Raw genomic sequence first — 25,541 nt, 5'->3', positions numbered from 1 at the left:
AGCCACTGTCTCGAAATGCTGTAATCCCATCTCAGTGCTTCCCCATCTGATTCCTCTCATTCCTGCTCCCTGTTCCATGCAGCCAGGTCTTGCTGGCACATTTAACTGACTCGAAGTACCTCAGAAACTTTTCTACTTTCAGGTACACACTATTTTCATTACAGCGTGACGCTGTCAAACATACACAAAATGTAAAGGAGAATAGAGCCCTGTTTTTCTATCTGCCTGAGGACATCCACACACAGGTGGAGATAGTGCGTGTACACTGGTGGGATGGATGTGGGAGCCCAAGGAGCTGACTTTAATCTGGACTCCAACAAGTCTCCTCTGTCTCATTTTTCCATCTCAAACAGGGGAGGTAATGCTATTCATTATCTTGTTTCACCTGAGGAAAAATGTTATCAAGGTTAGTAAGGCACTTACATACTACAGACACGAGAAAATTCCCACACCTGCAAAAGATCATGAAGAAATGACTGACTCTACTTGTTGTACCAAATGCAGTAGCTAAGGGAGAGAATCGCTAATTTAAAAATGACAGTAAAAATACTGACCTAGCTCACTTCCTAAGCATGTCTTGGATATCCTTGCCAACACAAATGTTCCAATTAAGAAAAAAATAGTGGTTGATGACGTAATTAGAGCCTGTGTTAGAACACATTTCCATAAGGGAGACAAATGAAGAGTTTCTGAATATTGTACATTTTGATAAATCCAAGGTTTGCTGTATTTGAGCTGCCACTACCTTAATATTCTTTAATTTTTAATGTAATTGTGCATGACTTTGAGTATCTTTCCTTGCTTAGAGCAGATCTGAGCATGGCAACAGTCAGGTGCAGGCGGAGATTTTGCAGCAGGGTTCAGGGAACCCGATCCACCCTCCACCACGGCCAGGGAGATGTGTGATCCTGGGGTGACTGCAGTGCTGGCTTGCGTGGATGTCACTACAAGAGCATCTCCAGTGGGATCAGTTCCCCCTCATCAGAGAGACCTCAGACAGGCCCCTGGCTGAGCCTTGCCACCTGGGATTCCTCTGCACAGCACAGAGGCAGGTCACTCAATACACACCCTGGCTTGCACAGCCATGAATCTATAAGACATAGCACTGAGAGGCATAAAAAGAGATGTGCTGGGGGGTTGGGAGTTTTGGTTTGGTTTTATACTACGGTATTTTTCTCCAGTTGCCTTTCTTTATCCTTTTGGATGGAACTAGACTCTCCTAACTTACTGTTTAAAAGCTAGGCAGCAAGGTTAATTCACTTCTCCAGTCTCCCTCTGCAGTTGGGACCACCATGTCCCAATAAAATCTCATCACGTCTTAAGAGATGGGCCTAACTCTGATGGGTCAAAACCCCTTTGGTTCCTTCTGCTGCCTGTGACAGATGTTGAGGTACCTGGGCCCCTCACTGTCCAGCTCAGGCACTTGACTTCCAAGGAGCTGAAGATGATGGACTGACTCCTGACTCCTGGTGAGTGCTTGTGCCCACCTTTGCCAGCTGTAACAGCAGGCTGTGCACCCATCAGATTCTGCATCCTCCAGCCTCAGGGTAGATCTACCTATACCTTGAATCTCTTGACCATTTTTAAAAGAAATAAAATATCAAACTTTGCAACAGCTGAAAATTTAAGCAAGAAAACTTGATCATGTTCATGCATAATAATTACTCTTCAGCAGGGTTATTTTGCAATCTAACTGTTCTTAGCATAGTATCATCACAAAACTCTCTTGGTGTCCTCAGTGTGGAAAGCCAGTTGAGATGCTATTATGATGTCGAAATGAAATGCTGTCAGCACAAATCCATAAAATGACATAATGGTGTCAGAAATGAAAGGGAATCATATCAGAGTGAGTTCCAGCACCACTCAAAAATTTGTGAGAGGAAAGGGTGCCACAATTTGGGGACCATGTTTGTTATGACAGAAATGTTCAAACAGCTTAAAGGGGAAACTGCGTTTGCCAGCCACATCACTTTTTAATCCAACAGATTTATCAAGAAGTAGTGCTAATTTCATCTATAAATATCTCTGTGAGCAGAACGGTGGGTTTTGTTGCAGAAAATTATTTTTAAGTAGTCGCAACTCCAGGTTTCTTCTGAAATGGAATAGGAAGGTTCATTGCATATTTTGCTTAAATAAACAGCCATTTCTCTTCTGAGAGGAGGAAAAACAAAACACTTCTCACACAATTATCCTCCATAAGGAAACTCACATCCCCATGTCTGTAATGCTATCCTGAAGAAAGGACTCTTTAGACAGCACAGGTAGGACAAATCTATCTCTGTATCTCTTTTTCTACTTTGTAGTGGTCACAAGTGCCTAAAAATTCCCACACTCTTTGAGGAAAGATCTATATTTTGCAGCTGTTCACCTCCCTACCATGGAACATCATGCTCAGAAACAAAACTTGAGGCAGAAGAAGAAGGAGGGGTGGGCACCTGACTTCAGTGTGGCCTATGTTCAGCAACTGGCTGGGCAACAATCTGCCTGTGGGAGATGGTGAGTGGTTGACTTTGCTTTGCTTGCTGGTTTTAGCTCTTTCCTTCACCCATTAAACAACCTTTATCTCGATCCAGGAGTTTTCTTGCTTTTGCTCTTCCTATTTCTCCCACTGTCCCACTGGGTGGGAGGAATGACTGAGTGACAATGGGGGTGCTTAGCTGCTGGCCAGGGCCAACCCAGCAGGGAGGTGAACTGGCTAGCACTGCTGAGTAAAACACAAACCTCCCAAGCTTCCTAAATATTTTGCGTTTACCTTATTAAGTCTGTGTCATAGGCCTTGCTAAGCTATCTCATAACCAAAACTATTTCTAAATACTTCTGAAGTCCTCCTTAAAGCCAGGTGTGGCAGAAGACATAGCAAAGGGTGAAATGGCATTCTGCAAGGGCAAGCACCCAGCCTCATCTGCTGCAACACAGACACAAAACTTCAGCTGGTGTCTCCTATCCCTGCCCCGTTCCATGACTAAGCTAGCACATATCACAGTAAGCTAAGAATTCGCAAAGACTCAGTGCTGACCTGACTTTGCTTCTGGGGAAGCCCATGGTAAACCTCCTCCGGCACCAATGGGAGCAGCCTGACTCCAAAACACTTTTAACTTGTTTTGCTGATGGTAATGAATTTGCCATGACCTTTACTATGATGTCTGAGACTTAGTTATCTTCATTATTAAGAAGGAGTGGTATCACTTCTGTTTGGAGCACTCTGACCTCAGCTTCTCCTGGGACCATGCTACACTTGTCCCTGTGTTTGAACACTTGTCCATAGTGCTTGGAGTGGCAGCCATGCCAGAAGATACCTGGTTACTTACGAGTTTGAAGAGTCAAACATTAAACTTGTGGCATATGCACACATGGAGCAAAACTGCCTTTATCTCCTGGTTCTTGGTGAATCTCCTGGATTACATGCAGTTACAGTGCTCAGTACTCAGCCTGTATTGTCGATGGTCTTGAAAGGGCTCCTGGCGGGTCAAATTAATACAGCTTGCAGTGCTTATATTAGCATCCACAAGTATCCTAAATACTTGAGTTTAATGGTATTCTTTCTCGAAGCAATAGATCAAGTATGTCATGACACAGCTGTCTCATGATGTCTCTCCTAGAAGACAGTGATCCCTTCTAGAGACACATCCACGGTTCTCAACCTCAGCAGTGGAAGCTGAGGGTGCTGGCCTAGACTTGAGACTTGGGTTTTAAGTGGCTAAAATAAGGCAAGCTGCAAAGACCATGTTAATGAAGCTAACTGACAAGATTGTGTCCAATGTTCATGGGTAGAACCTTCAAACAAGGCAAAAGCAGTTGCCTAAAACTCAGCTGATGAGAAGAATTTTTCTAAGTGCCTATCTGCTGTCGGGGCTTACGCTACATTTGCCAGCACTAGATTTAAACAACAAAGTTCCGATTACTTTTTTCAGCCAAAACTTTTTAACAAAAACTGTAAATTTAGTTACTCGAAAACATTCCATGACTGGATTTGAAAGGTTTTTGTCTTCAACTGTCCATACTGAAAAAAAGAAAAAATAGTATGGAAGTCTAAAAAGTCCATGCTGGTGGTTCACAACACATTTTCATTCTGTGATTACAAATTTCTTTCACTTCCTTTATACAGAACCAAAGACCTTAAAGAAACACTTGAAGCTGAAATAAAATATTTAATTTCAGGTCAAGAAAAATGCATGTTTTGCATGACCTGAAAAATTTGTTAGAATTTTTGATTTCTACAACATTCAGAATAATTATTGAGTGATCATTCAAAATAAGTTTTTGAAATACCCATCAGGCTTTCCAGTGAAATAAAATCCTACCTAAAATGCCTGGACTTTTTGAAAAGTCCAGGTTACCTCATATCAGCAATGTCTGAAAACTGAAAAGCAATATTGCTAATTTCAAGGGAAAGATATTTTTCTGCAATGATTTTTCAACTTATTTCTGCTATAGAAATAGTGATAAGAAAAAAATCAATTTTATTTCTAAATAGATATTCAAGCAGATTAAAACTCCTCAAGAGACCTCTGAAGATGCTGCTGATTTCAACTAAATAAGATTCTTTGGATGTTTGCAATTTTGACGAAATATTTCCATTTGACTAGGACTAGCTCATTAGGCTTCCATTTGTGTAAAATACGCTCCCCAAAGTAGCAAAGAAAGTGGAAAATCATGTTTCACATTATAGTAAAATGGGGATATGTTTTAAAGCCTTTCAATTAATTTTTTTTTCTTCGAGGGGGGTTGCATATTCTTTTTTTTCCCTGTATGAACAGGATTTTCACTCAAAGAAACTCTCCAAGATCTTCTGTACATTCATATATTTAAAAAGTAAGTCTATTACTATGTCAAATGTGTCTCACTGGAAAAAGCTATTGACTTTTCCATTCTACTGCTTTAATTTTCCACTACTCTTGTATGTTGGAATACTCCAGGTGGGTGCTGCGTGCGCTTCTGATTATGCTGTGTTACACAGCAGGGAAACCTCTTATCTCAGACTGGTTGCCTGGTTGAGAAAAAAACACATTTAAGGTAGTAAACACAGCTGTGGAAGAAGTATTTTCTATTTCCTTGCTGTTTGTTTTAATGTACTAAAATGACATAATTATGGAAGTTTGCAAAAATGCCAAAATGTAAAACACAGTAATAATTTGGTCTATGTGTTTCTATTATAGTCTATATGTCTTCAGATACAGCTTTAAACAGTCCAAGAAATCTTCAGAAATGTCTTTTTTGCTTTACACTCTGTTTTGCCCTGATAAATAAAACACAGAATTTCAGAGAAAAAGAATTTAAAAGTAATCTCGTGGTGACACTGGCATTAAGAAGTGTTCAAATCTTGTTCTTGTCATTATTCATGCCAGCTTGGAACTTTTGGCTTGAAGATTTGTGTTTCTATTGTTCTCTTTTTGACTCTGTGAAAACACTTTAAAGATAGGCAATTTGCAGATCTGTGAAAAAAAGAAAAAAGAATAGAGGTTTTGTAAAACTACCGCAACTTCATTTGAAGAAAATGAAATCTGAACTCTGAAAGAGGACAATGCCTTTTATTTATTTTTTCAGCTTGCAAAGAAATAGAGTAATGCAATCCCTTTTATTTCCTATTTAAACTAGGCTGAAGCGTTTTCATCCGTGGTGTGTGAAGTCTGCTTTGCAAAGAATAAATTCGGAGCACACACATTGTGAGTATTTGCCAAGAGCACTGGGCTTATATTGGTTGAGTAAACAGCACTATAATATTACAATTATAAAAACAAAATGTGCAGAAATATGTGATTGTCGCTTTTTTTTTAACACTCTATTACTTTCTGAAGTCCTAGCGGGAAAAGATTAAATGTGAATCCCTCAATAAGGAGCTCAGCTCCATTTGAACTGCAACCGTTCTCAAACAACTATTATTTCACCAAGAGAAGAACCAGACTCTGATAGAGATCCTCAGTCCAAACCCTGCCCACAAACACCCAACGCCATCTCCCCTGGAATCCTTTGTAAAGTAACACTAACAACGCCCTGGCCACTTCGGTCTATGGAAGATTTCGTCTTTTATATCACAATGTGTAAGCACACAAAGGGCTGCATAAAGTTCTTTTGACTGTAGCTGGAAAGACTTGCACTGGCACCAACACGCCTTTGGATCGCACTGTACCATCCTTTCACTCCATCTACAACTATTATTTCGCTGCCCAGAATTGTTGTAATATGACTGCCTCCCTTCATAATCTCTGCATTTTATCTAGCTTCTTTTCCAAAGCCACAGAGGATAATTGTCATCTCTTGTATAACACAGCAAAAAGGCCAAGGACAGACTTCGTGGCAATGGCTTTCTCTGCTCTCCAGTCCACCTCATACCTTCTCCAGACTGTAAATATGTTGAGGCAAAGAGCAACGAGAGTGACAAGGATTTCTGATCTGCCTAAAATCAGTAACGAGTGCCAGAGGAAGAAAAGATTTCATGTTCAATTCATCACAGCAGAATCCTCCAGCAAAGTGGGATGGGGAAGAAAGAGGGCAGGTGAGACCCTCTCAAGAATGGGTACCAAGATGGATAGGCTAAGGCAGAAACTACAGCTCTGTGGTTCCAAGTATTGAAGCAGGAGAGGGAGTGCGGGCACACAAAACATCTGTCTACCCCTACTGAAGCTAACGGGGACCCTTTCTATTGGTTTTTAGCAGGATCTGGATCATGCTGGTGCTTTGTATCAGGTGGGTTCCCCATGGAGATCAGGGAAAAGGAAGGGGCAGACATGGACATCTTGTTTTAAAGACTGGTTAACTGCCGGTCCTTCAAGTGATGAAAAGTTCCAAGCCCAAATCCAGACATTGTCATGCACCCACCATTTCTAAGAAAGAGGGATTCTGAAATCAGGGTGATGGCACATTAAACATGAGGACTTTATTTGACAGCACACGAGAAAAAAAGTGGATTTTTTGTAAAACTGGCAAAAAGATTACTGAAAATACACCCATTTTAAGGCCAGAAGGGACTACAGCAATCATTTGCTCTGACTTCTCGAACAGCACAAGCCGTGAAACCCAATTTGGCCATGTCTGCATCATTCGTTCATCCTCTTCTTGATCCAAAGGTCTCACTTGAAAATCGAGGCACCTTCATGAAAAAGTGCAACTCATGCAGAAGCCACCACAACACTTTGGGGTTTTTTCCAAAGGTTAATTTACCATTTCTGAAAGAAGAAAAAAAGATAAAACGTCTTATTTCTGATCCAAATGTATTTTCAGCTAAATATCTTTAATGAAAGTTCTTTTCCTTCTGTAGGTATTCACCCAGGTGGTACTTCACCTCAAAATACGTGCCTGCCTCGAAGTCTCTTAAGAAAAACACCTCATTTCTCATTCCCAAACCAAGGCATTTTCCTAATAATAAAAGAACAAGCAGGCTCACAGAAGCACAAATGATACAGCCCCAAGAGCTATTTTTCAGTCACTGACTAGAGAACATTGTGATGAAGAAATCTGAGCTGAAGAAGAAAATAACCTCCATTTTTCCAATAAATGAAGATCTTCACAGGAATGTAAAATGAATCTTAAAGCAGAGCATCTTGATGCTTCTTGCAGCAGGGCCTCTTTCAAGGACAAAGATGTAATTCAAACATGAAGACCATAAAAAGAAGAAAAGTCTTTTCCTCTATGCTTATGAATATGATGGTGACCTTACAGAGCCCCTTGAAGAGACAGCACTGACAACGCAGCCAGTGACATCCAGCTTCCCTGCAGGGCTGCTCGCAGCTGCAGGCTGGACTGCGACAGATGAAGGAAGAGAAGGTTCCCCTGTGCTGCGTAGGAAACTTTTAGAAGACCAAGTCTGGGTTATGGCAGCATACGTTTTAATGAAGGACATAAAAGCTAAGGCAGAAGATTAAATAAAATAATATAGACCTGGGATTGCAGCCACATATTCATTTAAAAAATAATAATAAGGTTAAGCTATAACTGAGGAAGTGAACATGAAGTGGGTTTTATGACAGATGTAAGTTACTGAGTCATTTTAAAGATATTATCTACTGCTGGCTAGCATATATACTGTCAGAGAGTACATATTGACAGACTTAACAGGCAAGGCCTGACAGACCATGTAACATAAGTAATAAGGACAGAACTGTATGACAAGGGATGTGCTTTTGCTATTTTGATTTTTAACCTCCAAGGTGTCCTGGCCCCTTGTTCAATGTCACTTCTCGTATTTGCTGCTCCAGCAGCCTAATTGTTGCGGTTTATTTCAGCATCGATTTGTATGGTTTAATGCTGCCTGGTTCGAGCTGATTGCACAGGCATGCTAACCTTGCACTAAACTTAGCATTAGCTAAACAAGAGTTTCTGAGATTTTTTCCTAAGGCTGCCATCATCTTCAAATCCTTCAAGGTCTCAATTATAAAAGTTTGACTGACCTCTGTAGGATAACAACATATTAGATCATTATTAAAAGGGCAAAATGAAAATTGCAAGCTTAATTCCTGAGGCTCGTAGGGGAAAAATCCGCATACAGCATTGCATGAGGGGCTTCCCGGAGCCCCTCGGCCAGCAGCCCTGCCCTGCCCTGCCCTGCTCTGCTGAAAACACACCAAAGGGCCTGAAGAGCTACGCCCTAAATTCTTTGTCTGGTCATCTTTTAACAGGGATGTCAGAGATCTGGGAAAGCATTCCTGCTGCATTGGGATGCAAAGGGATTTATCTCACATCTGAAGTCCCGCAGAGAGGCAGCGACCCTGCTCCTATCTGAGAGGCTGAGAAGTGAGTTACGGCTGAAGGAGATGTGACAGGCGCAAGAGAATAAGCAGAGCAAATGGCCGTACTGGAGATGAATCAACCTATTCCTTGAGGAGCAACTGCCTTTGGCTACTCAGAGCTAAAAGCTACAGTAATAAATTTTAAGGCCTGAAAAGATCATTACAGTCATCCAGCCCAGCTGCCCACTCATCCAGGACGCTGAATTTCCTGAAGTCGTTCCCTCCTGCCACCACGGCCGAGGTTCTTTCCTCCTCTGTTCTTGGTCGCAGGCCCTTCCCAGCGTACCACTGCCACCATCACTCCGACTGCCATGCCAGACCTCTGCAGCACCCTGCCCATGCCACCGCAGTTGGGCAGCAAGGGCAGCTGGCACAAATATCTTCTAGGGAGTGTTTCTGGCAAAGAGAGCTTTTACATCTAGCTCTCCAGCAGTGCTGCCTTATGCTTTATGTCAGAGCAGTACCTCCAGCAGCAGTTTTGCTCATGTGGCTCCAGATCCATCCTCAAACATCTGTTATGGAAACCTCAGGCAACTGCGCAGGGAGCCACGCTACTGCAGCTCTCACTGCTGACCCAAGCTGAAGATCTGAAGACAGCTCCATCTGGTTTGTATTTTGCCTTTCTTGGAAACCCCTGGGCCTCGCATGAGTAGAAGTACCTACAGCTCCTGGAATAACGACATCCAGCTACCTGGGGAGTGGGCAGGTAGAAGAACAACTCATTTGGGAGAAGTTGGGTTTTCTGATGATGTTTCTCTGCTGGTCTCCATGGCCTCAAAAAGAGGCCAGTGTTACACCATGATGGAAGTACATGGGCTGAAAATGGGAAAAAAGACTGGGACGGGCTTTTCCTGAAACATCCTGCCCAGCCCAGAGTAGATCTCCTTGTTTATAAAGATGGGTCACGTCCATGTTGAGCCCTTGAATCGAAGAACAACAGGAGCTCCCATTTGCCCCATGAGGTCATGTGGACAGAGCTTCAAAAGGGAAGGGAATGGGTGAGTTCATTGAGTATTTCCCATTCTGGAGGGGCAGGCCATGGCTGGACTGTGACTGCCAGGCAATGCCCTGCCTTGGGAAGGTTGTTGTACATCAAGAAACAGCTAAGCAACCCCTCAGTGAGCCTGGCAGGCACACCCTGAGAAAGGAGGGAAGGGGGGGCTGCAGGCAGGGGTTTTGCATCTCCACGAATCTCTTAACATCATCTTGTCCTGCACATTCAGCTCAGTCTGCTACAGCTGATGCTAACAAGGATCCCTGGCTCCTCCCTTCAGTCATATCAGCACAGCCGGGGGGAAATAGGTGCAAGGGTAAGCTTCTCATGTCAGCTTCTTGGCGAGTAAAAAAGACAGCCACAATTTGCCCTAAAAAGCAAATTCTAATTCTTAACATTGTACGTCATGGGTTTTATGCGCAGTGCAATTTACAGGCCGAACGAGCGAGGCCAGCAAAGCCCAGACTGCAGCCAACGCCGGCAGTGAGTCCATCAGTTGTGGAAACGCTGAAGTGACAGGTTCGTTTTGTTAACTAGAGGCCTGGAGTTTCCAGGGCATGCGCTAGCAACTGGAAGAGAAAAGGCTGTTCCAGGGGTGGGAGACAACTGGAGCTTAGTAAATGCTTCAGGATGGAAGGCAAAAACACCACCTACTCCAGTGCTTGAGAGACCAGACAGGCTTCGAGCCCAAGGTCACACGTGCATCCTTCCATCAACACAAATGGTGACCTTCACAGGAGCACAAAAACCTCCTTTTCTTTTGGAAGGACGTGTTCTCCAAAGCAGAGCATGTCATGCCTAGGTGGAGAACTTCCCATTTTCCTCTCCCTGAACCATCTGTGCCCATAGCCAGAGGCTCTGAGGAAAGCTCCTGAAATCTGAGAAAAGAAGTCATAGACTCTTTCCCTGGGTTTTCTGTTGGGTTTATTTCTCCTCCCCTGCTCCCAAATGTGTTTTTTTCCCCTGAATTTTCCTCTTTTATCACTGCCCTGTGAGCATCCTTCTGGGTAGTTTGCTAGCCCTCTCCACTGGATTCCTGCTAGCTTTTGCCCATACTAAACATGAGAAAATTTTTACTTTGAAGCGGATGTAAATTTTTTTTGCCCAGCCTTAGGTGAAAATAACAAGGATTTTCAATCCCTTTGCCTCCCCATTCTGGAAATAGTCCCCTAGGCAAACAAGTCCCAAGCCTAAAACGATGCACTGGAGCGCCAGGAAAGCCCTCAGCTGCTGAAGTTGTTTGGAAATCACCATTTTCTGATGCTGTAAAACAAGAGTTAAACCATGTTTCCACTGTGTAGGGCTGTTTGGGGTTTGTTTTAAAGAAGGAGAAAAAAAATTCCTTTCATTCTTTGCCAGCAATTTCCATGGAAATAAAGTTTCCAGCAAAAACTCGGTGCCCAAACGCGAATACTTTATGCAGAAAGTGAAAGATTTTTTTCTCTGAACAATTGCAAGATTTCATCCAAAAGTCTGAGAGGCTTCGTCCGAAATCCTTCGCTCGTTGGCTGGAAACAAAGCGCTGCCGAGCGAGGGAGGACGGCGGGACCCCCGCACCCCCCGCCCTCCGGACGGACCTTCCGCGGGGGCTCCGGCCGCCGGGCTGCTCCCCAGCCACGGCCGGGCCGCTCCCCAGCCACGGCCGGGCCGGGCCGGCCGGCGGGCACCGGCCAGGACACCGCGCCCCGTCCCGCCGCGGGGCTCGGCCGGGGGCCCCCCGCGCTGCCTCCGCGGCAGCTCCCCGCCGCGGCCGGCCGGGAACAATCGCCGCGTTGTCCGGCGGCGGCTCCCGCGCCCCGGTGCCCGTGCCCTGCGGGGACACAGCGCTGGCGGGGCCGCCCGGCTCCGCGGCCGCCGCCGCCGCTCAGTCTGGGCCCGGCGGGGGCGGCGGCGGCGGCGGGGCCGGGGGGGCGGGGAGCGCGCAGGTAGCGCGGCGGCGCTGCGCCCGTGCGCCCACACCGTGGCGCTCTTGTCACGGGCACGGCCGCCGGGCCTCCGACGTGGCCGCGGCGCCCCCGCGCCCCGGGACCGGCCGCGGCGGCGGGACAACCCCCCCCCGGCACCCCCCCGCCGCCCCCCGCCCCGCGGGCTAGCGGGGCCGGGGCCCGAAAGGGCCGCGGGGGCCCCGGGCGGCCGCTGGGGCGGCGCGGCGGGCATGTGCCGGTAAACAATGAGCATATTGTGCAATAGAAAACAGACTCCGGCTCCCTCTGAAAGGCTCGCTCCCCGCCGGATGTGTTAAATAAAAACCGCTGGGGGAAAAAAACAGCAGAAAGTCAAGAAAATCGGGTTCGGGCTGGGGAGGACGGGGGGCAGGAAACCCGCCAACAGGCGGATTTGTATGTCCTCAGCTCGGTAATCCTCGCTCGGACTGCAACGGCTGCGGACGCCTTCAAAAAGAAAGAAAAAAAAAAATCAGCTTGGGGGTTTTGCGGTTGTATCTGGTGGATTTCTGTCTTTTTTTTTTTTTCTCTTAATATCGAAACTTCCTCCCACCCCTCCCCTCCGCCTTCCCTCTGAATAAAACACTAGCAAACTTTCTCTGCTGCAGGAAATCCCTCAAGATTTCCCCGGTGAGGGGCAAAAGCGGCGTGTCAGGACGGCTCGGCCGGGACCCGCCGCGGCTCCGGACGCTGCCGGGACCGGGTGCGATCCCAGCGCCCCGGTCCCCGCCGGTTTTCTCCCTTCAAACGGCACCTTCCTGCCCGGACGTGTTGAAGTGCCCTGGAATTTATGACACAAATGGGCTTCTCACCACCACCAACACCCTCTCCCCTCTTCGTCTGTTTAAAATCTCTATCGTCTCTTCCAACTGGATGCAAATTGGGAGCCTTAATAAACTTACTTCCCCCCTCCCCAAGTCGTAAACATATACCCCTCTCCGGTTCCTCTCTTTAGAAAAAAAATAAAGGGGGGGGGGGGGGAGGAGAGAGAGAGAGATAGATTTTCAATGGATTTAAGTAAGTGATTCGTATAATGAAATGCTTAGGGATTTGTTTAATGTGATTTTATATGAGCTGTGGACATTTCCAAAGCAAACAATAAGCTCAAGTACAACATGCATGGTTGTGTTACAAGTGTTACCCAGCTGGCTGGGAGATCTTCGGTGAGCAAACAGGCTAAATCTGGAGAGTAAACAACTTCAGAAAAATCTACAACTCCAGGTCACTGAAAACAGCCTTTTATTTGTTTTCCTTAGTGTCTAGTAAAATCTGATCTCTTTTTTTGCAACGCTGCTGTAAAATCACCAGGGACGGGCATCGCCAGCCCGTGGCTCGCTCCGGCCCGGCCGCAGAGCCCGCCGCCCGGGACCTGGGCGGGCGGACGGGCGCGGAAAACCCGGTGCCGGCAAAGGAGGGTGCCGCTGGTCGGGGTGCTGCGGAGGGGGCACCCCCGCAGAGCTCCAGCCACTTTTGGGGGGCTGTCAACTGGGAAGTGGGCTCTTGCGACGACCTCCAAGCAGAGAAGCCCCGCGGCGGCCTCCCAGTGGTCCTGCCCACGCGGGAGGGTGACCTGAGCTCCCCTCGGGACGGGCATCTGACCCCGGCCCGGACCCGGACCAGGTGGTGAGCATCGCCACGGGGCGGTGAGGAGCGGCCACGCGTGGGGCCGAGCGGCCACGGCCGCACCTGGAGGGGGGCCGGGGGTCTCTGCCCGCGGGCATCGTCCCACAGACGGGTCGCCCTTCGCGAAACCCGCGGGGTGGGGGTACCCCTAGGCCGCGTGGTGCCCCCAGCAGCTCCCCCCCAACCCCTCCACGGCAGGGCGTCCTGGTGGGAGCCTCCCGCCTAGCTCCGGGCCGGGCTAGGGTCTTCGGCGCAGGAAATGATGTAACTAAAATTCAGGGGCTTGAGGTGGAGTGGGGGGGTAAGTTGATTTACTTCACCGAACGGGAGGTGCCGGACGGCGTCCCCCGGAGAGGGAGGACGGTCCGAGCGAAACACCCCGCGTGAGACGCTCGTGGTTATCGCCGCCAGATCAGAAATCGCGCTGGGAACGCGGAGCGCCCGGCGCCTTGTTCCCGGGCCACCGAGGCGGCCCCGGGGGACCGGCCGGGCCGGCTGAGCCCAGCGGCGCGGCGGCCGCCCCCCCCCCGGGCGCTGCGGGCTGGCGGTGCGGGGCACCGGGCTGCGGGGGGCGGGAGCCGGAAACCTCCCGGTAGCGCCGCGCCGGCTCGAAGATTGCTGGTGGTATTCACTTTAAAAGAGCTTGAATGGGACTTTTTTCCCCCCCCCCCTTTTTTTTTTTCCCTCTTTTTTTTTTTTTTTTTTTTTAAGCCAAAGCTTTGTTGTGCTAAACTAGTTGGACGAGTTAGGGTGTCGCTGCTCCCGATTGCTCTGGCCAATGGAACCCGATCCACCCTGCTGTGCGTAAGAGCGCAATTAAGGATTTAACCAAGCCTATGCTGCGCCCCAGCCAGCAGTCTGCCGGAGACAGACACAGCGCCGCAGCCTCCTCCCCCAGACATGTCTGCTTAGAGCCGAGCAGCCCCAGCAGCCAGCCCAGCCAGCCGCCGGCTCCGAGCTATGACAGGAGTATTTGACAGAAGGGTCCCCAACATCAGATCCGGCGACTTCCAGGCTCCTTTCCAGACGGCCGCAGCCATGCACCACCCGTCCCAGGAATCTCCCACTTTACCCGAGTCCTCGGCTACGGATTCCGACTACTACAGCCCGGCGGGGGGAGCCCCGCACGGCTACTGCTCGCCTACCTCGGCTTCCTACGGCAAAGCGCTCAACCCTTACCAGTATCAGTACCACGGCATGAACGGATCTGCTGGGAACTATCCTGCCAAAGCCTATGCAGACTACAGCTACGCCAGCCCCTACCACCAGTACAGCGGGGCTTACAACCGCGTACAGAGCTCCGCCAGCCAGCCAGGTGAGAGCCGGGGGCGTGCGGGGAGCTTCCGCGGCCGTGGGGAGGCTGGGAGATCCCTGCTCCGTGGGCCGCGGGGATGCAGCTTCCCCTAAACCACAGGGAGAAAGTAAAAAAAAAAAAAAAAATTAAAAGGGGGGGGGAGTAAAAGGAAAATTAAAGAAAGGGGGGGGGGGGGGGGGAAGTGGCAGCTGGTCTAGTTTTTCTGACCAGCCCGCACCGTCTAAAACAGAAATCCTAGGACTAATGCTTCAGAGAAGCAACAGCCGGTCAGCTGTCCCGGGCCCCCACGGCTGCCCTCCTCCTTCCCCCCGCAGGAAGAGGGGGGAAAATAGCAGAGGCTTGTTGCGTGTCTCAAACTCAGGTTCGCGGTGGCAAAGAAAGTTTCCTTCCCCCTGTGCTGGAGGGGCGGGGGAGGAGACTGGGAGGGGGAGCCCAGCCGTGGCGGGGCTGCGAAGCCGCGAGGGTTTTTTTACCAGAAAGCGCCGCGGTTTTAGATCTTTCCGTTGACTTCTTTGGAAGTTCTTGTGGAAGGCAAAAAAAAAAAAAAAAAAAAAAAAAGGGGGGAGGACAGGGGAAAAAACAAAAACAAAAAAAGCAAGCCCATGGCCGAGCCAAGCGGCCGGGTCTTGGCCGGGACGAGCGCGGCCGCGACGGCGCTTGGGGACCCGGCGGCGGCGGGGGAAGCGGCCGGAGCCCTGGGTAGGTCTCGGCTCTGGGCCGGCCCCTTCCCGGCAGGGCACCAAGAATCCTTACCCCGCGCTCCCGCCCGCGCAGCGCTGCGCGCCCGGCGCCGCCGCCCTCCGCGGAGGGCTCCCGGGGCCGTCGCGGGGGGCCCGGGGTGTCCAAGGCCCGGCCGCGGGGGGAGCGGCGGCTCCCCCCTCCCACCTCACCGCGGGAGCCGGCGGAGGGTGTGCGGGGCCGCGGGGGAGCCCCGGGGGGAGCCGCGGGGGCCCGTCGGGCCGGCGCCGCTGCCCGGCCCGGGGCGCAGGCGGGATGCCGGCGACGGCGCAGGCTGCGCGGTGCGGCGCGGAGCGGAGCCGTGACCCGCGCCTTAACGTCTGCGTCTGTGTCTCTCTCCCGCTCTTGCGCCCGTGCAGAGAAGGAGGTGGCGGAGCCCGAGGTGAGGATGGTGAACGGCAAACCAAAGAAAGTGCGCAAACCCCGGACTATTTATTCCAGCTTTCAGCTGGCGGCGTTGCAGAGGAGGTTTCAGAAGACCCAGTACCTCGCCCTGCCCGAGCGGGCCGAGCTGGCCGCCTCCCTGGGGCTCACGCAGACACAGGTACCGCGCTCGGCTCGGCTCGGCCTGGCCCGGCTCGGCCCCCGCGGGAAGGGCCGGATCGAGCCCCGCGGAGGGGCGGGAGGGCGGCGGGGAGCGGGGCCCTGGCACGGCGGAGCGCCGGCTTGCCCAGGCGGGTATTAACGGTGTCGGTTTCCCTCCCCCTCCCTCTTTCCTGCCCGCTCCTCTCCTCCCGCCCCCCTCCCAGGTGAAAATTTGGTTTCAGAATAAAAGATCCAAGATCAAGAAGATCATGAAGAACGGGGAGATGCCCCCAGAGCACAGCCCCAGCTCCAGCGACCCCATGGCCTGCAACTCTCCACAGTCGCCTGCGGTTTGGGAACCTCAGGGCTCGTCCCGCTCCCTCAGCCACCATGCCCACGCACACGCTCACCCTCCAAACTCCAACCCGTCCCCCGCATCCAGCTACCTGGAGAGCTCCGCTTCCTGGTACCCCGCTGCCAACTCCATCAACTCCCACCTCCAACCCCACGGCTCCCTACAGCACCCGTTAGCGCTGGCATCTGGGACAATTTATTAGAGTCTGACCCTTTTTTTTTTTTTTTTTTTTGGTTGTTCCTTGGACTCCTGTGTTTTACTGTTAAGGAATAATAACGAAAAGAATGCATATGGGGGATTTTTAAAAGGGAAAAGAAACAAACAAAAAGATTAAAATGTGTAAAGCTTGTGCATGTAACTTATTGCATTTCAAAGGAAACACTTTTTTATACAATACGGACATTTTTTGGCTCAGCTGTGGACACTATCAATGGTGCCTTGAAATCTTTGACCTCAACTTTTCCAGAGACTTTTTTTCAATGTTATTTTAACCCTGTAAATAATTGTAGATAGAGGAATTAAACTGTATATTCTGAATAAAATAAAACTATTTCGACCACGACAAACGTTTCCAAATCACCCCTTCTTCTATTAATAAGAGAGAAAATAATGATGATAATAATAATAATGATAATGCCAATTTGCTTGCAGAGAGTGAGCGAGCGAGGAAAGAGGGATTTCGAGGGGCCTGATCCTGGGAGCTCCCATTCGGTCGCCGTGCCGTGCCACCGCAGCCCGGGCGTGTTGGCAGGATCTGGCCCCTGTAGGTCCCCACGGGCGAGCCGAGGGGCGGTGATGCTTCCTCGCCGCTGGAAAAGGGGCTTTTGCAAGACCGCATACACCTTGTCGCACGGTGGCTTAAGCTGAAGCGAAAAGTGCCCATCCTGGCGCTAGAAAGCAAATCTCTCGCCTTGAGCCGCCCTGAATCCTTTCCTGAGAGCAATTAGCGTCGAGAGCTGCACACTCCACAGCCCATCAGTCGCCCGTGTGCGCTCGGCTAATTATACAAATTACGTTTCCGTCAAAGGGAGCCACTAAATAGGAGAAAAGGATAAAATGAGGCCCCCGCTCCCCTTGCTCCTGGTAAAAGCCTACGGCGGCTCCGGCTGAAGGAGGGACTTCGCGGAGGTACTTCTATTTTTTTGTTTTAATCTCTAGCGACACGATTTAGGGAAAAAAACGGGCGGCTGAGCCATCACCAGCGCTGCCCGGTGCACCGGGGAGGGGATGGGGGCACGGCTTCAGCGAGGTGGCCGGAGCGCTGCCCATGGGCGCGGAGCACTCGCGTGGACACACGCACCGAGCGTGGACCCCGCTGCCAGCAGAAACGCCGGGCTTTGCCCAGCAGCAACCGGCCCACGGGGCCCCCACAGCGGCGCACGTTTCCGCGGGCCCCCCCCCTTTCTGCCGGGAGCGGGGGGGTGAGAGAGGGGAACCGCGCTGGGAATTCGCAGCCGCGCGGGGTAAGGCGGCAGCAGTGGCTGTGACAAAGGCGTCGCTTGAAGGCTCACCGAGATAAAAAATTTCCCCCTGTCACCCGAGGATGGCGGGGAGAGCGCTGGCAGGGCTGGCAGGCGAGGCCTGAAAAGGCACGCTCCTGCCCCGGGGCGCACTTACCTGTCTCTAGTCCCCCCCCGCTGCCCCCCCCCCCCTTTCTTCTCCCTCCGCTCCTGCCTGCCATGTTTTGTGCGTGAGGGTGAGTGCGTGTGTGCGTGTTTTCTCCCCAAAGAAAGAAGCCCGGGGTTGTTGTTTTGTAACAGGTTTGGGGGTTGGTAAATGACTTGCAGTACAATAGACCAGTTTGTTCGGTAAAGCTGCTCCCTGCACGCCGGGAAGGGGTGCGTGGGTGCCGGAGACAGGGCGGCGGGGGCCGCCGGCGGCTGCCCACCCCTGCCCGCCGCCGGCTAGCGGCCGCCCGCCGCTCCCCGCGCCCTCTCGGCGGCTCTGGGGACCGGCCGCTGCCCATCTCACTCGCAAGGTTCCAGGGACTTTCCGCGACCCTAGGGTTGCTGAAGAGCTCGGCTTTGTCTCTTCTGCTAACTTCCACCCCCTGAAAAAAACAACAAAAAAAACCAAAAAAAAACCCAAAACAAAAAAAAAAACACCAAAACCAAACAAACAAAAAAAAAAAACCAAAACAAAACCCCGCCCGACCTTTTCGTTTTCTTCCGTTCTTTTCCTCATTTCCCTCTAGACAAGCGTTATTTTTCTTTTCCAACCTGCAGTAAGAGATTCTCCTCTCCCCGAGGTCCCTTCCCTTTGCAGAAAGGCTTGGACACAAGAGGTGGAAGTCAATTTCCCAGGTCGGTCCACCTACCCAGCCTTTTCTTTGAGGAGCTGCCGCGGGGCTGTTCGGCTACGGTAACCTGCAGGGGCCGGGAGGGTCGGGGGGGCCAGCGCAGGCCCGGCTCCGGGGGGGGGCGGGATGCCGGCAGGCGGGGAGGGCGATTCCCACCGCCGGCGCTGGCCGGGCCGCCCGCGCTCTGGCACAGCTCCCCTCTCCGAGAAGGCCGAGTCACCTCGGCTCGGTTTCCATGCCGGTCCACCCTCCCCGATTGCTTCCTCCTCCTTCCACCTCGAGGTGGTGGCTCGGGGAGAGCCTGGCACCGCTTCGGGAAAGGGCAGCCGAGCCCGGTCGGGAAATGCCCCTTGCCGGGGCTCCCCGCATCCACGGCCCTGGTCCCAGCGCACACCCAGGGGTTACAGCCGCCCGCCCCTTCGTGAGCGCCCCGGGCCGACGGGGATGCTCCTGTTCCCCCGTCCCCGAACACACAGACAGGCACCCCGGCGCCTCTCCCCGCCCGGGCGCACCCTCGGGGCTCCGGCGGCGGCCGGAGGGAGCCTGGCTTGTGCGAGCCTCCCCCCCTTGCCTCCCCGGGAAAGGGATGGGATGAACTGTCCTTTGTCTGACGCTGGGTTTGGGCTAGGCGGATTGCTGGCTCGGCTGGCTTTTTTTTTTTTTTTTTTTCCCCCACTCTCTCTCTCTTCCCCTCCCTTCTCTTTTCTTGGCGGCCACTTCCATGCGGAGCCGGGGCAGCTCGGAGAGCCGAGAGGAGCCGCATTCCTGTGGGTGCCGAGCGGCTCCAGGGCTGAGCCACAGGGCCTGACACAGACACACAGACACACAGACAGGGCAGCCTGCAGCCCCAGCTGCCCCAGATCGAGAGCTCCTGACACTGCCTGCACCCCTGGGACTCTCCCACCCACAGCAGACCTACCCCCCCTCCCCCCTCGCCCCTGATGGGGGGCACACCCACAACACCCGCACCCAGACACACGCAGCTGACTGCCCGCCACCCCCACCTACAGAAACCGGGGGAACACCACCACCCCCGTTTCCCCAAAGAGCCCCCCGCTGCTCCCTGCCCGGGCATCCCCGCATCGCTCGGAGGGGAAGAGCGCTGCCTCCTCGCCAACTGACTCAGTTTCTCTCCCCCTCCCTCCCTCGGGGGTGGAGGAGAGAAAAAAAACAACCCCAAACCCAAAAACCCACCCCCTCCAACCTGTCACCGCGTGAAGACAGCCCGCTCGCCAGTCACGTCTGTCGCCCTCTCGCTCCCCTCGGTGTCCCCCATAAAGTCAGTCCCCCCCGCGGCGCGCGCTGCCTGCGCGGGCCTCCGGGCGCTGCCCGTCCGCCGCCGGCAGCGCTGTATCCCTCAAACGTGCATCGCACATGTGGCATCGATTAAAGAATTCTACCACGCAATTTTGCGACTGACAGACTTTAGGTGGTTCGGTTGAGGATTACGGAAAGGAGATCTATTGCTTCAGGAAAGTCGGGGGGGGGCGGGGGAGAAGCCCCTCTTCTTGCTTTCGGTCGTTGGAGAGGTTGCCTGCAATAACCTGTTTTATGGGTCAGGCAAGAGCCGTGAAAATAGGAACCGCGGAGTTTACATTAAGCCTCCCTTTCTCTCTTTTTTTTTTTAGGGATAATCTGTGTTACAACAATTAAATGCTTCTGCTCTTTGTTCGGCCGTGCCTCTATTTACATGCGATTGGGGAGGATAAGCATTGGTTTATCTGCCAGGAATACAGACCCATTAAATCCCGACACGCACTCACGCCCCGGGTGTCTGTGTGAGCACTTCCCACGGACACGAACTTCGAGGCCGCGGGAAAAACTCCCAGGTCCCCTCGCCTCCTTATTTCCCTTTAGGTGAGGGCCCGGGGAACCGGGCCCGGCCAGAAGCTGCGACTGATCCAGCGCTTGGCGAGGAGGAGCTTGGGGATGCCTCCTCGCTCTCCTCTCGCTGCTGCCTGCCCCTCGGCAGTCCCGCAGAGGTTGCCTAAACCTCAGGCCGGGCTTTGCAGCGGGGACCAGCGAGCCTCGCCGAGACGCATCCCCCCTTGGCTCCCTGCTCTGCAGCGGCATCGTCTGCCCGAGTGCGGAGCTGGCCCTCCGTCCCGGGAAATCTTTACAGTCTCCTCGATATGCACCATATAAAGCGTTTTATAGGCGCTTTCGCCTCGCGGTATCCGCTGAGCTTTCCTTGCCTTTTCCTCGCGTTATTTTTATTAATTCCCGGGGAGGAAAACGCACGGAGGAAGGCTGCGGGCTGTCGGGAGCGGCTGCAGCCGGGGGAGGCTAGCAAGGGCCGGGGCCGGCAGCCCTCCTGGCCACGGGGCCAGCCCCGGGCGCTGCCCCCCTGCACTCGGACCCCGCCGGCGGCTACCGGCGGGGCAGCAACCGCGCTTTGATGATTTGGCCTATTAAAAATGGTGCGGGCTTGTGTATTTCGTGCCCAGGTTTAATAAAAGCTAGTCCGGAGCCGAAAGCGAACTAGCCCGACGAGCTAACCTCGTTAGCTGCAGGTAGTCCTGTTAGCCAGGCTCTCTTGGCTAATTAATTACAATTGAATCGGTTCTGTGAGAATGTCCTTAAGGATCCCTGACGACTGGTCCAGAGGGTGCGCGGGAGCGCAAAGGGCTGCGAGCTCCGCAGCCCTCCGCGGAGGGTGCGCGGTCCCGCACCTCGCGCTCTCCCCCGCCCGGTTACGGGGCTCCCGAAGCTTCTTGCCCGAAAGTGACGTTCCGTCGTCACCTGAGAGGAGGCACACGAGAAGGGCGAGCCCGCTTTTGGGGATGGCTGGGGAGCGCGGGGAACCCTGCCGGTCCCGGGGAGAGGCTGCGGGCAGAGCCGAGCCGGGCCGGACCGGGCCGGGCCGGGCCGAGCAGAGCGGCGGGCGGAGGCAGGCGGGAGCCCGAAGCATCAGTCCCTGCCTGCACATCAAGCTCGCTCTCGTTGAGATTTGGACACGTAACGCTGCAGACCACTGATTTGCTATTTTCTTAATTCCCGCTCTTCTCATTCCCTATGAATCAAACAGTCTTTTGTCCTTCAGAGTTTGATTTGATCGCTACTGTTCACATTTCACTTTTGTATTTTTCTCTCCCTATACCATTACTCATTGAGTGCCCCGTGAAATTACAATCGTACATTTTCAACTCAGCAACCCATTTGCAGTGCAAAAATAGGGTCTAAATAATGGCTGAATTAGCCCTACTGGACAGTTTCAGATGTAACACTCTGTAATAATTATATTGCAGGCTGGATTAGGATGCTATTATCATAATCTGGACGTTTACAATTATCTGTAATTTGCAAAGATGCGCCAGGTCTTGATTACAGCAGTTTTTTTTTATCAAGCTAACCATCACTAAACAGTGACAGTAATAACAGCTAATTTTGCTGGCAATATAAGAGGTGCTGGGGTGTGCAAACAATTTCACACCTGGATGTGCTCACTCAACCAAGAATATAGAGAAAGAGCTTCTGCCCTGAGACTCAGAAAAATATTCTCCACTGCTTCTGTTCAGTATAGATTTCTAGACCCCGATCCTTGCTTAGCAGATTTTCACAGGGGGTAAGTTTTGGGGCTCGCTTGGGTTTGGGGTCGGTTTGGGACCGCTTCGCGCCTTCCCCTTCGAGGCACGCTCTGTCTGTTCTCGTTCCCCCTCTCCGCGGTCGCTCTTGCGCCGGTGGTTTCCCTCGCCGGGCCGGACCCCGACGGCTCCGCGTCCCCTCTCCCCCCGGTGCTGCCGGGGGCGGCGGGGGGGGGTCCCGCCGGGCTATCGGAGGGGCGGCGCGGGGCCGGGCGGCCGGCTAAGGATCCGTGCGATCCCCGGGGCCAGCCGGGCCCCGCGGCGGGCGGGGCGACGGCGGCGCGCCTTTCCGCGGCTCTCCGCGGCGGCGCGCCTTTCCGCGGCTCTGGGCGGCGGCCGCGGGGCGGCGGAGCCCGGCGGCGGTGGCGGAGCCCGGCGGCGGTGGCGGAGCCGGCGCTGTCAGCCCGGCGGCGGCAGGTTTGGCGGCGGCGTGGGGAGCTGCTGCCGCTCCATCCATAGATGACGCTGTTTCACGAGAGTCTCCCGGGGCGGCAGCGGCGCGAGTGGGAGACGGCGCTGCCGTTCGCTCCCACCCCGCGCTCGGGAGGGCCTGCCTCCCCCACCTTCTCCTGCTCCGTTAAGCCGTTGGGTTCTTCTTCTTATTCTTATTATTATTATTATTATTAATAATAATATTACTGTTATCATTTATTTGTTTCCCTGGTTGCTTGTTGTCTGGGCTTTATTTAAGCCTACCCGAGAAATCACTCGTGGGGGAGGAGGGCACGACGCACCGAGAGGGTCTCCGCGCCGGCACCCACGCTGGCACCGGCGAGGCGTGCAGGCGAGGACGAGCCCCCCGAAAGCCCACGAGAAACAGCGAGACCCCATCTCCCACCCCCCCGGCCCCGCCAGCGGGGGGAGGGGGGTGGACGTGGTACGGGACCGCCCGCCGCCGTTCCCACTCTGGGGCTGCAGCGAAAGGGTTAAGGCGGCTGCGGGGGCCGGGACCCGCCAGGCTGGGCTCGGCTGGGCTCGGCTCGGCTGGGCCGGGCTCCCCGGGCTGCGGGGCGGCCGCAGAGCTCGCCCACCGGGGCACCCGCCGGCCCTTCTGTGGGGGCGAGGGTGAGCCCGCACCGGGGAGAGCCGGGGGGGCAGGGGGGGAGCAGGGGCTTCTGAAAGATGCACACACTCACACACACACAAATGCTGTTGGTTTAAATGTATGGTAGCTTTCTCTCCAGTGTCATTTGAATAATTCAGTGAGCCCCACTACCAGCTGTACTTCTGAAGCCTCTTCCATTCTTTTCAGCATTATAATTTTGGTTAATTTTCAATTTTAGGCCCTACGTCTCTGCAATTTGTGTATGAATAACAGAATAATTTTCCTCTTTTGTTTCGCCTTTCCTGTTCCTGAATCTAAATAAAGATGGCTTTTTAGTATTAAAAGTGGAAGAAAATTACAGGTAATTATCTTTGACGGTAAAAACGCTGTAATCAGCGGGCTACATGAAAAATTACTCTAATTATGGCTGCATTTAAGAGAATGGAAAAAAACCTTCTTGTGGATAAAAACCTTAAATTGTCCCCAATGTCTGCTTCAAATTGGATGGCACTGCAGCTGGAGGCTTTGTTCAGAATTGATCCTGGGGAGCTCTGAACCCAAAGTTTCACAGTGGGAAGGGGAAAAAAAGAAAAGAAAACATTTTTCCTAATGTAACAATACGAATGGTAGAAAATGACAAGACTGATCGGTTTTAAACCACTCTGAAGACTGACTGAGCGTGGAAGTTGCTCAAAAAAAAACAAAAAAACACCCCCCCAAAAACTGGTATATTGGTAAGTAGTCTTTGCTTTGTGTCTAATTATAGTGACTGTCCTTTTGCACGACTGTATGTAGCTGTCATTATATGGAGCACTCTGAGGATCTCTATTGACTTCTGATAAATGGCTCAGTGGTTTCAAGGTTCATAATTTGAAGGATGCCCAGGTCTCTAGCCATTAATTCTCGCAGTATGGGGCACCCAGCTTGGAGGAGGAAAGGGCTTTTCATTTGCAGTAGTTGCTGTGCTTTCCACAAGCTGGCGAGGCTGGAGCTGGCTGGACAGCGTGTTGTGTGCCTGGGCACCTCTCAGGGCTTTGCAAAACATTCCTCAGCTTGCATTGTCTGCTCTTGAAAAACAAAGGAGGGCGCCTCCTTTCTTAATAATTCGGAGACTCCAGCCTTTGGGAAGAAAGGCAGGGCTCCGAGCTTTGCCTCGGTGAGAAAGCTCTGCTCAGCTGAGCGGCGGAGCCGTGAAATCGCAGCAGAAATGGCCGGGTGATGGAGAACTTCTTCTAGGCTTATCTTTGCGCTCTCGAGGTCTCCTGTCTTAGTCGTAGCCTTAAAACTAAGCAAACCACCAGCTCCCCTCCCCCCCCTCCCCCCCGCCCCGTCTTTTCTGTCTTTGCTCACAGATATGTGTGCAGGTAGCGGTGTCTGTGCGTGCAGGCAAGCGGGGGGACAGCGTCCAGCTGCCTGGGCTGAGCTGGGGGGGCAGGTGAGGGGGGAGGTGGGGATCCACTAAGGCAGAGAGAAATAGGAGGCAGGCGGGCGTTTTGTGGCTTTTACTCTATATATGAAAGAAGACAAAAACATACAAAGTATATGTACAACTAAAATTCAACAATATATACAGAAAGGTTGCTCGGGGGAAAGGTCCCTCTGGCTCGGGGGTGAGGCTGCCGTTAGGCAGCGCTGAGCCGTCCTTCCCCAGACCGCGGCGGCGGGTGGTGCCGCGGATCCCTCGCTCTGTCTGTCCTGCTCGTCTCCGGGAGTCTGTCCGGCTGTGTGCGGGTCTGTGCGGGTGCGGGTGAGGGGGCTCTTCGCGGGAGAGATGGTGGTTTCTTCTGAGCCGCAGCCCATTGCATTTCGAGAAAGCATGCAGGTTTTGCTTCGTGGTAATGTTCTAATCTTACAGTATGTTTTCATTTTTCAACTAGTTCTCCTTTTTTCCCCTCTTCTTCTTCTTCTTTTTTTTTTTTTTTTTTAAATCCCTTCTTCTCTCTATTTTTTTTTTTTTTTCCCCAGTCCGGATTTGGTGAATAAAAATGAAGGAGCTTTGACTAGTCTCTCTTTCATCATGTAATGTCTTTAGCTCATTAAACAAGTAAAAACGGCTGCCATGGTAGATTCAGGTTCTTCTTGTGGGCAAAGTCTGTAAAAAGTTTGTTTTGACGTATACTCCACAGAGAAAGAGGCTGGTGCCTTGGAGTCCAAAGGAAAATATCCTAAAGAGAAGTGTCTTCTGTGCGCCAGAATGAAAATTGTGTCTTTCTGTTCAAGATCAATCGCTGAGGTTACTTAAAAAAAATAAAATAAAATAAAATAAAGCCACTCTGTCTCTTTGCCGCATCTACAAGTTCACACAGAGCCTGTTAGCTGGCACGGCTTGGCAAAGCAGGGGAACTTCTTGCCATGTCGAGACGAGGCGTTCTTGGGAGATTATTTCTCTTGGACAAT

At 52.2% G+C, this 25,541-nt stretch overlaps 1 protein-coding gene across 1 annotated transcript; it reads left to right on the top strand.

The window, feature by feature from the left end:
- Positions 1–14,092: 14,092 nt before the first annotated feature.
- Positions 14,093–16,420, top strand: DLX5 (distal-less homeobox 5). Its single transcript, XM_074898012.1, has 3 exons — positions 14,093–14,598; positions 15,696–15,880; positions 16,086–16,420. The coding sequence occupies exons 1-3, from the start codon at positions 14,244–14,246 to the stop codon at positions 16,416–16,418; spliced, it is 873 nt and encodes a 290-aa protein (XP_074754113.1). The 5' UTR covers positions 14,093–14,243; the 3' UTR covers positions 16,419–16,420.
- The last annotated feature ends 9,121 nt before the right edge of the window (positions 16,421–25,541 follow it).

This window comes from Athene noctua, chromosome 2 (genome assembly GCF_965140245.1).
Source record: "Athene noctua chromosome 2, bAthNoc1.hap1.1, whole genome shotgun sequence".
NCBI lineage: Eukaryota > Metazoa > Chordata > Aves > Strigiformes > Strigidae > Athene > Athene noctua.
Note: the sequence above shows the minus strand (reverse complement) of the source record. Positions and strands in the feature narration are given on the sequence as shown.